This window comes from Centruroides sculpturatus, unplaced genomic scaffold (assembly GCF_000671375.1).
Source record: "Centruroides sculpturatus isolate CEXI.00-Female unplaced genomic scaffold, Cexi_2.0 scaffold857, whole genome shotgun sequence".
Taxonomy (NCBI): domain Eukaryota; kingdom Metazoa; phylum Arthropoda; class Arachnida; order Scorpiones; family Buthidae; genus Centruroides; species Centruroides sculpturatus.
This window is the reverse complement of record NW_019385135.1, coordinates 190,609-202,216: the sequence shown is the minus strand read 5'-3', so window position 1 is coordinate 202,216 and position 11,608 is coordinate 190,609. Positions and strand designations below refer to the sequence as shown.

Here is an 11,608-nt window from a genome sequence, read left to right as displayed (position 1 = left end):
ATAGCAAAGTGTTCTTTTACCTTTCGCTTTACATTGATTTCTTTTTTACAAATTATTTTTAATTTATTAATATTACAGTGGTACCTCAGGATACGAACGCCCCAGCATACGAAATTTTCAGGATACGACATGAAATTCGAACATATTTTTGCTCCACGATACGAACAAAAACTCACCATACGACGTTACATTAGTTCGCATTTTTCATTTGTTTTTCTTACTACAGTTATTTTTTTNAAATCAAATAGTGATTATGGATTTATACGAATTAGAGAATAAGAAACAAGAAATAATATCTGAAGGAAGTTTTAAAAAATTGGAAAAAGACCCGTTTAATGAAATACAAAGAACATTAACAAGAAAATTGAAGAAATTTGTGAAAGAAGGTCATATCCAGGCGAGTCAAAGTAAAGAAATACTTTCAAAGGAAAACGTAAGAATTCCTAAATTAACTGTCAGAATTAAAACACATAAACAAAATAAATGTAGACCAATCATAGACTTTAGATTCACATTATTATATAATTTAGAAATCTTTATTAAAAAGATATTACAGGATATACAAATTTCGAAATATGCAGTTAAAAATGCTGATGATTTAATTACAAAATTGCAAAAAGGTGTAATCTTGTCTAATTATAAATTGATGAGTTTGGATATAACATCTATGTACCCTTCTATTACTAAAGATATGATTTTGAGCAGTTTACGTAAGTATGGTGTTCCTGATTATTTAAAGGATTTAATTACTTTCACATTAGATAATAATTATTTTACAGTGAAGGAAAAGAACTTTTATCGACAAACAGAAGGTATTTCGATGGGCTCCGTAATAGGACCGAAATTAGCAGAAATTTATATGCTGGATGTGGACATGATTCTTTCAACATTAAATGGAGTTATGTTTTTTGCAAGGTACGTCGATGATATTTTAATAGTGTACGATAGTACACTAACAACAAACTTACAAATTTTGGAACAAGCTAATAAAATTAATTTGAATATTAAATTTACTCAAGAACATGAATTAAATAATCAATTAAGTTATTTAGATATAACAATTAAAAGATTTGAAGACCATTTGGAATACTGTAAATTTGAAAAACCGTGTAATACGAGAAAAGTAATTAATTATAAATCATACCGTCATTTAAATCAAAAATATAATATATATATCTGATGAAAATAACAAAAATTTTTTTCTAGAACAACAAATATAGATAAAAGAGAGAAAGTCATTGAAGATACACATAAGAAATATATTCTAAATGGATACCCAAAAAGATTACTAAGTTATTGGTACCATATAAAAAATATAATAAGTTTTTTTAATAAAAAATTAATTAGATAGGCACCATCCTTAAATAACAGGTTATCAAATACAGTACGATGATTATAAGAAGTACCAAAAAAGATTTATTAGAAGAAGAAGGTGTTGTTTATGGGATAGAATGCGCGTGTAACTACCCTAGTTTTCACGTGAAACAAAACGAAGATTAAAGATTCGACTGTCGTAAGGTTAAAAATTAGTAATTCTCCTGTCTTCCAACATTGTAATAGTAATAATTGTCAAATTAATATTAATAAGTTAAAAATAATTTGTAAAGAAAAAAACAATGTAAAGCGAAAAGTAAAAGAACACTTCGCTATAATTATGCAGAACAATAATGTAAATTTAAATACCGGAATGTTAACAGCGGAATGCTGGGAATTTTTTGTTGACCATATAAGTGGCTCTCTAACGAGTTGATGTTTAAAACGTAAATCGTATACTGTAAGCCCCACTGAAGAGGCCTTTGACAAAATGCATTTGAAAAGCTTGTTCGTAACGTAAATAAAAGTTTTTTTTTTCCTGCAAATCATCTTCTATCTTTCTTATACCTTTTTAAACTCTTTCTTTGAAAAAAATCTTATAGTCACTATTGGCTTAATGTTTTAAGAATTGAAGTTATATATTATCCAAAAAGTCAGAAGAGAAAGAAAAATATATTTAATTTTTTCGTATTTTACATTTATGTAAGAAGGAAACAAAAGAAAAATTTCTGATTCAATCGGTTTTTATAAATATTTTGGTCTATAGATATTGTTATCATAACAATAGATATACACCAAGATGTAACTTACACTAGATATATAGAGTAAGTTACATCATGGTATGTATCTATTAATTTGTAGTGTGTGAAATATGTTAATTATTTTGGTATGTGTGCTGGGTTCTGCGTACGTTTGTGTGTGTTGCGTTGGTGGGAAATCGCACGCGACTTTAAACTGATGTATTTTTAACCAGTGTATTTTCTGCAGTGTAATATATATGCACTTTTGTTTAAAAAAAGTTCCTGTAATGGCCTTAAATGAAGACATATAATATATTAAATACATAATTTTTATTAATTATATTTCATTTTTATCAAAATATAACTGGTGATACTTTGATTATTTTATCGTTAAATCTATGGCTAATGAGTTTTTTATTGTTGGGAGACTGAATTTTATCGTTTAATCTATTTTTATCAAAATATAACTGGTGATACTTTGATTATTTTATCGTTAAATCTATGACTAATGAGATTTTTATTGTTGGGAGATTGAATTTTATCGTTTAACATATTCTGTTAGATTTACTTTTATAAATTATCAGCAAACAAGTTTGTTTTAGTACCTTATAAATAAACGTTTATCACCTAATCTAAGAAATTTAACATTAACATTAAACTAAAGAATTTCTGTAGTAAAATGGATGAAATTTATAAATGTTTTCCAACTGAATTTCCAACCAGTAGATCGCGATCGTCTAAGAAATTAACGCGTGTTTTTAAATGTTAATGTGTTTTAAAAAGTTAATAATGTTGTGATAATTAAAAAATAATGTTTTTCAATTTGATAAAATATAATTTAGTTTAATTTATTTTACAGCTAACATAAAGTATTTCTAATTGCGAGATAAAGCAGAATAACATAATACATGAGCCATTCGACAAGAGGGTACTTCCCGAAAAGACTTTCTATTGGCCTTATTTAATTAATTAAATCTACATGTAAACAAAAATAAAATATTCGCTATCCTCGACTTCGATTTAACTCCGTCCGAAATTGGCATCAAATCAAACTTTTAGTTCATTTATGTGAATAAAAGTGTAAAGTACTATATTATTTTTTTGACTATACTTTCCAACCTTTTACATTATTCTTTTGGACAATTTTCGGGATGTTTTATTCTTTTAAGGTTTAGCAAGTTTCCTAAGTGATGCTAGTGGGGTCTCCCCCCCTTTTCTCGGTGCGGACTTACTTTTCTCTGCTCGGGAGCGCAAGTGTGCGCGATTTTTAAGTACGGCGCTTTTCTCTCCGTGTGTTGGTTTCTCTTCTATTTTTAAGTTTCTAAGGTGAATGGTGAGGAAACCTTCGTCCTAACAAAACATAAGCCCCAAACAAAAATAGAATAACAGCAAAAATAAAAGTAACTAAAAATAACGGCGGACTTGGTTCCTTACAAAAGGTAAAATATTTTACTTATTTATTACGAAAAATATAAGTCCGATATCTTGACAAAAATCAAATAATATACTATACTTTCCTCAAAAAACACAATTAATTTATCTTTTAAGAATAAGCAAGCAATTCTTATTTTCAAGAAATACACACAAAAAGATAATATCAATTATTAAATTTTTCCGTGTTTACTTTTTCTCGTTTATACGGGAAATCATTATAAATTTTTCAGAGAACGATTAGAACTATTTTTAAATTTTTAAAAATTATGAAAACTTTAAAGGTTAAAAGCGAAATAAATAATTGCTGCCGAGTTTTCCATCTATAGCCGCATTTACTCAAAGACAGAAAGGCAAATGGTTGGTTATATTTGTTAGGTTTGATGATACGCGCGGGAGAATGCCTTTCGGGAGGTCTTTCATTAAGGGTAACTGGTCCCTATTCAGGTGTTACAGACGTGGAAAAAACCCGGAGAACTCCACGTGGTATCCCGTTCGAGCGATGCGCGAACGCACGACGAACACTTGTAGTCGGTGGTGAATTCGCGCTTCGCCAACTGGCTGGCCACATGAAGTTTTCTGGGTTTTCTTCACGTTTGTAACACTTAAATATGGGCAAGTTTCTGATAAAAGATCTTGCGGGAGACAACGCCCATGTGTCGCGTTGACATACCAATAAAACCATACCACAGCAGGAGAAAAATGGAGGACGAAACAAGCTGAAGGTTACTTGATACAGCCGGTATAGCGACTTACTGTCAGATTCTGAATATACGTCATCCGTAGTCGAGCCTGGTCGAGCGACCGCATCACAACAGTTTGCCAGGAAAGAAAATTTTGGAATTTCACTATTTTTGTTACTTTGTTGAAAATTTTTACTCTTAATCTTCGAAGGTAAATATATCTATCGTTATTACTATTATTAAACATAATTATGTTAATAATTATATCGATAAAAATTGTACGAAAGTAAAAGTGTTCCTAGAACCGTTTGATATTCTGTTGTAGGCTACACTTGGTTGTGTAGAAATTACAGAATATAATTACGGATAAAATATATTTTTTACTGAAATATTTTAAAATACTAAGAATAGTTTTTTGAATGTATAAAAATAGTATCTGCAAAATGAAATGAGGACCACAAATAATAAACTGGCTCATATCAAAACGGTAACACTTTTAAGATAACAAAAATTATTGTTTATTATTGATTAATACAACTTTCTAAAATATGCATATTTACGTAAAATGCATAGAAATGCAAAATATAAAAATGTTCTATACATAGTATAAATTTATTGTAGTGTTATTTATTTGTATAATAATTTCTATGTAAGAAATGTTAATACTACTTTTTCTACTTCAGAATACAGTAGACCCTCCTATAACACGGTAGATATGTTCCATGTTATATGAATTCCGTGTTGTACGAGTCACTTAAATACATGAGCTAAGCATAGCCCAACACGGCTGTCTGAAAGGTTTTCTTCCATAAAATTAATCGATTCTAGACTAATTTGACTCAACATCTCCAAAACACGTGTAATTTTTTGGTTATAATCCATATAAATTATGCTATAAACAAAAAATTGTAGGATTACTTTCCGAGTGCGCACCGTTCGACGATGCCATTGCTTAAGCTTGTTTTCGTCGCGGAGCGGCTCATCGAACGGCGGGAGCGTGTTTCCTGATAAGTTATTCTTTCTGTGAAAAATTCGCTGAATTTTGGAGACATCATTGATATAAATATAATTTTTATGGCCGTTAAATAATAAATGATTTTTAGTAAGTCCGCTGCTCGTTCAAACTCAACGGTTTGTGCAATGTCCACTATTGGTTCAGATTTGATCAATCCTGTCGAGACACGAGTCGGCGTTGATAATCTGTCTCATTCTTTTACGGTGTTATACGAGCCTCTTTTACAGTGTTATACGAACACAATCGCAATTTTTCCTCCGTGTTATACAAATCCGTTTTATATGAGCCGGTGTTATAGAGGTCTACTGTATTATATCTTGATTAGATTTATTTGGGAACATTAAAAATAAGTAGCTAAATTTTATTATCACCATTATTTTTATTTTTAGGTTCCAGGGCGAAATACGCTTAAGCGTAAGTGTACGTGAGTGGCCATAAGCTTATGCAATGTTGCAGTTAGAAATTTAAGTTATTCGTTACTTTAATTGTTTATGTTACTGTTTCTCTCATAATTTATAAAAGGTAAGATTATAGTAGTAGAAATTTTACTTTAAACGGCTCTGATTAAAAAATGACGCCATTTCATTCGCAAAATTTTATTTACTTTATATCACGAAGAAACGGCTAAGGTGTCAACCTAACGTTTTGGGGGACTCGAGCTCGAAATCTGGCGAGCAATTTCAGGAATTATTCATGGGTAGTCTGCCAGGCTCCGTCTTTCTCTACCCGGTCGGCCCATTGTGGGTTTGATGGAGCATTACAATGGGTATGGGAAAAAAGCACTTTTAGTACTTACAGAACAGAAAAAGGCATAAAAAAAGTAAAAAATCAGAAGCTATTTCATTGTAAAACTTAGTTCAGTGTGATACAGTAACAGGTGTTCAAACCGGCATTCTTTCCTGCAAGCTCATTACAAATCCGGCAATGCCCACAATAAGACGGCCGGGAGGTGAGTAATAGAGTCCACCAACTCCAAAATTCTTAAGATTTTTTTATTCGTCCATATTCTATCTCGGGTTCACCAGAGCGAGAAGCTTCCACTTTAAACGTTCGGCCATGTTAAAAATATTAAGGAGTAGCCTACATACATGAATGGTAACTTAAGATATGAAAATGATGGGTCTTGCTGGATTCAAGTGGTGCAACGTCCCAGAGCAGCATTTGAAAAAATGAATAATACATCAAATATAATTAAATAAGATTTATAGAAGCTGAAATTCTTGCAGCATTGCAAACGAATCATGTTTTCATAAGTAAAATTAATGGAAATATAAAGGAGGATTAATATAATTTATTTCCGTATAAGTTCAAATCAGAATTAGTCGTGCATCATATATAGGTTATGACAATGCTACAAATATTTTTTTTATACAGTATTTATTACCATAAAATTATATATANCCATATTTTCGCGTAAAAACTTCCTTTTTAAAATTAAGATTATACTTTATAACAGATAGTAATTAATTTATAATATAAATAAAGTCACTGCAAGCTTCTAAAAGTTCAATTCACAGTAAAAAAAATGGGGGATGTTCTTATCTAATAACATCCTATTCTGTGTTCTACTTAACTCGAAACATAATTTTTCAACTTGATTGTTTATTATAATTATATTTACCATTAAAATTGTGGTTATAAACTCAGCAGAGGGTATGCAATTTTTATTACGACCCCGTTCTTTGCCATTTAAAATTGGTATAAGAAGTGAGCAATTGTGCTTAAAAAATAAAGGTGTTGGTTCGGTTATTTGCAATAAAAGTAATTATTCTTTAAATTTATATGGGTTGTTTGTAATATAATGTAGTTAAATCTATGAAAAGTACCATTTTAAAAACTAAAAGAAAATCTACAGAAGCCAGAAGAAATAATAATAATGAGCCATACAATAGAGTAGAAAATCATTCAACTGTAGTAAATTTAAAAATCATTACTCAAAAATTTCTTTTATTTTTTCGTATAAATCAACTTAAATTACGTTTCGATTTATTTAAAATTCTTATAAAAAATACCTTCGATACATGACTGATCATGTAAAGAATTTTATCTGTAATTTACTTATAAATTTACATTTTATGCTCATATTATCCAGTCAAATCTCCGTAAATGGCCACCTCTAAACAATAATAACCTCCGAACAATGGCCAATTATATTCCCGTCAGTGTCAGCCCTTCAGAGGTTTCTTTGTATTCCAAAATATTTAATGTAATAAAATAAATTTCTTATTTAATAAATTTTTAAACATTTGTTTTTAAAGTTAGGAACACGGATTAAAGGTATTTAAATTCATAAAAGTGAAATAAATTATTATATAAACGTGTCCATTATTAAGATCTTCCTCGTATTCTCATGCCAACCCTTTTATATAGGCTAATTAAATACACGTTTAATATATTATAACATATTATTATTTATTTATGCATTAAACAATAGATTCCCGGTGACGAATTATCTTTTCTTTTCACAGGTATACTTAAGCACAAGGAGAGGATGCTGGATAATACACAGAGTTGGAACCAATGGATTACCTTTCGATTCTCTGTACTTATGTCGTTTCTGGAATCTACTTTACCATATTGTTCCATTTCAAATCAGCAATTCTGTGATAGAATACGTGATAAATAATCGCTTCGATCACGATTTATATCAATTAAAACCCAAACACCGGATACTTTCCCAACATCCCATGGTAAACGATGCTCTACCCAATCGTATATTAAGTGGAACCGTGGTGATTAAAGGGCCAATTAAACGCTTCGTTAGAAACGGGGTCATCTTCGAAGGGGATGATTTCGTCACGGAAGTAGACGAAGTCGTTCTAGCTACCGGCTACGTCATCAAATTCCCATTTCTTTCCGAAGATATCGTNTTAATTTCGTATCGTGAGGTACCACTGTATTCTTGTTTTATTGATTTTTTATTGTTTTTATGATCTTAAAAATCATACTAAAGTTCTGAACTTATCCTGTATTTAGGACAGTGTCACAGATGATTAATTATATTAGAGATTGATAGGCTAGTCTATAGGAAATTACATATAGCAAGTCTGGAAATCTGTTATAGTATAGAGATTAAAATTATTTTTTAACATTTATATAACTTAATATTTTACAACGAATGTTTTTTTTGTAATTTTTTTTCAGGTATACTTAAGCACAAGGAGAGGATGCTGGATAATACACAGAGTTGGATCTAATGGATTACCCTTCGATTCTCTGTACTTATGTCGCTTCTGGAATCTACTTTACCATATTGTTCCATTTCAAATAAATAATTCTATAATAGAACGAATGATAAATAATCGCTTCGATCACGATTTATATCAAATAAAACCCAAACACCGGATACTTTCCCAACATCCCATGGTAAACGATGCTCTACCCAATCGTATATTGAGTGGAACCGTGGTGATTAAGGGGCCAATTAAACGCTTCGTTAGAAACGGGGTTATCTTCGAAGGGGATGATTTCGTCACGGAAGTAGACGAAGTCGTTCTAGCTACCGGCTACGTCATCAAATTCCCATTTCTTTCCGAAGATATCGTATCCGTTAAGGATAATAAAGTAGAGTTGTATAAATACGTGATACCACCCCAGCTTAAACACAGGACACTAGGAGTGATCGGATTGATACAGATCGTCGGGGGTCTGTTTCCGATTTCGGAGATCCAAGCCAGATGGTTTGTTAAAGCTATAAAAGACGAGGTAGATCTACCTTCTACGCAAGGAATGTACGACGAAATCAAACGAAATTCCGAAATTATGAGGAAACAATACTTCGATGGACCGCGACACACCATACAAGTAGATTACGTGGATTACTTGGACGATTTGTCTTCCATGATGGGAGCCAAACCGAATATGTTGAATATGTTTTTCACGGATTTCCCACTATTTTGGGCATGTTTTATGGGACCGAATCTTCCGTATCAGTATCGTTTGCGAGGGCCACACTCGTGGGAAAATGCGCGACATACTATACTTCGTTATAGAGAGAGGGTAGATGCTGCATTCAAGACACGTTATTTCCCTCCAGAAACTACAATACAGAAAGGTATACTGAGATATATTTTTGGGTCTTTCATGACTTTTATCTTCGCTCTTTTGTTTGTTACTGTAACATTTTAACTAAGAGATATCGAAGCATTGTTTGGAAAAAATCAGTTTAAATTGCAAATTTAGGACGAAACAATTAATTGAAATTGTTCTGCAACATAATGTATTGTATTTTAGTATATACTTTTATATAAATCGTTACAATTGTTTAAAATTTAAGCTCATTTTCACGGCAGAAAATGAACTAAAATATAAAAACATGTATTTTTTTAACCTCGACATAAATAATAAAATTATCATGTTTTATTTCTATACAAACAGTTGAATTTATTATTTATTAAAAGGAGCATTATCTTATATCACACTTCTAAAAAAAATCTAGCAGCGAGTTGTATAACTTACCCGGCAAAAGTTAAAATTGTGTGTGGCGTCATCTGTTGTGAAATTTTATTAAAAACAACTTGTTATATTTTTAATTGTTATAAAATGGCATAATGTTTAATTTTGAGGGTAGAGATGAGTTTTATAAAAAATTTATAAATGTTATAAATGCTAATAACGAGTAAAATCTTTATTAAGTTCGACTCCTCTCGAGATATTCTCATTTATATCTCCCCACCTACTCGACCTTTAACCACCAAAATCTAATAGCAGCAATGCCTCTAATACATAATCGTCCCCATAGAATTTCATAAATTTTCGACAAAGGGCACAGGAGTTATTTAACTTCAGATTGGGTGAAGAAAATCGTGTCTCCCTCACTCACACACACACACGTTAATATTAATTAATACATACAGGAAAAAGCCCAAATTCTTTTGCATTTGAGAATGATTCGACGTCTCCTGAGTCCAAAAATACAAATATATTGGGGGAGTGATCATGTTTTTTGAACGATCGCCATACTTTTCCTCTGTCATATATCACCGACGTAAAAGTAATATGCTTTATAAATTGATTTATTTATAATATTGTGTGGCTTATTGAATGAAATTTGAACTGAATAGGCCAGTACAATGCATATTGTGCTGTTATGTGTCTCCCGAACAAATACTGTATGAAGGTCTTGGTCGTGCTGCCATATATCAGTTTTTACTTACGTAATAATTTCTATTATTTGGTATTGATATCTTCATTGTAAACAGGAGAAAAGCTTAAGAACTTCTATTGTAAGAAAAGGAAATTTGTCATTGCTCTTCCACTTTCAATACGGAGTTTACGTGTTTTTCTATCCCCCTACAAAGTCAAATGTAATAATAAACATTACTAGTTCTGTTATGGCTTGTAAAGTTAAATCTCAAAGAAACCAACATTATAACAATGATAATGGTAGTTTTAGAAGTCGATATTATAATATTAGCACAATATTTTAATACTCTATTAACTTATTCTATCATCGATCCACCGTTACACATTTGATTTACGCAATAGATTTAATATATTAAGTGCAAACTGGATCAGATTTACTATGTTAATTTTTTTATTATTAGCTTGGTTATGCATGGCGGAGTCAAGTATTTATATATTATATATGTTAATAAAGATTATGTATGTAATTGGGACGGCTGGAAGAACGAGACGGTTAAGGTTTCCGCCTATCGCTGTGGGGGATCCGAAATCGAGTACAAGCGAGCAAGCCATATATTTTTAATGGAAGATAGAGCTAATGACGAGTAAAATCTCCATTAAATCCGATCTCACTCGAGATATTCTTATTTGCATGAGCCCCCTCTCTATCTCACTAATCTCTCCACCTTTAATCACTAAAATTGAACAGAATAAATCCCCATAATATACAAATCAACCTGAAAAATTTCAGAAATTTTCGACAAAAGACACAGGAGCTATTAAGGTTTAAAGTGGGTGAACAAAGTCGTGCCTCTACACTAACCTCTATACATACAGAAAGAGTTCCGACTTTTCTTTTTACATTTCTCGAAGTTCCCTCAATCCAAACATATAAAAATCTTGTCCCAGACCCCCATACTTTCCCTCTCATATACATAACAGCCGGCAAAGTAAATGATGTTTTTATGACTTACTGCGTAACCTACTTTATCTTATGTAACTTATAAATATGTGAGACAAACAATAAATAATATAGTCTATGTCTATAATTATTTTAAAAAAAATTGTAAATATAATTCTTATTTAAAACCTTGTAAAAATTAAGGAAAAATTTATAAAATAATTTACATAATAAATTAATTAATTAATGTCCATACAAGTAAACAAAACTATACATTTAACGATAATTACAGTGTTTTTTTATGACTAAAATATCCATAATTTAAATGATACGTACGATGGATAATTAATTAATCAACTGCCGTTTTTATTATGGAACGATTATATAAAAGAAGAAAAAT

General features: G+C 30.8%; 1 protein-coding gene across 1 annotated transcript; it reads left to right on the top strand.

Annotated features, from left to right (window-relative positions):
* Positions 1 to 646: 646 nt before the first annotated feature.
* LOC111635263 (dimethylaniline monooxygenase [N-oxide-forming] 5-like) lies at positions 647 to 9,332 on the top strand. The gene is made up of 4 exons (XM_023380174.1): positions 647 to 710; positions 780 to 915; positions 7,618 to 8,045; positions 8,722 to 9,332. Exons 1-4 carry the CDS (start codon positions 647 to 649, stop codon positions 9,309 to 9,311), a joined length of 1,218 nt encoding a protein of 405 aa, XP_023235942.1. The 3' UTR covers positions 9,312 to 9,332.
* Positions 9,333 to 11,608: the final 2,276 nt, after the last annotated feature.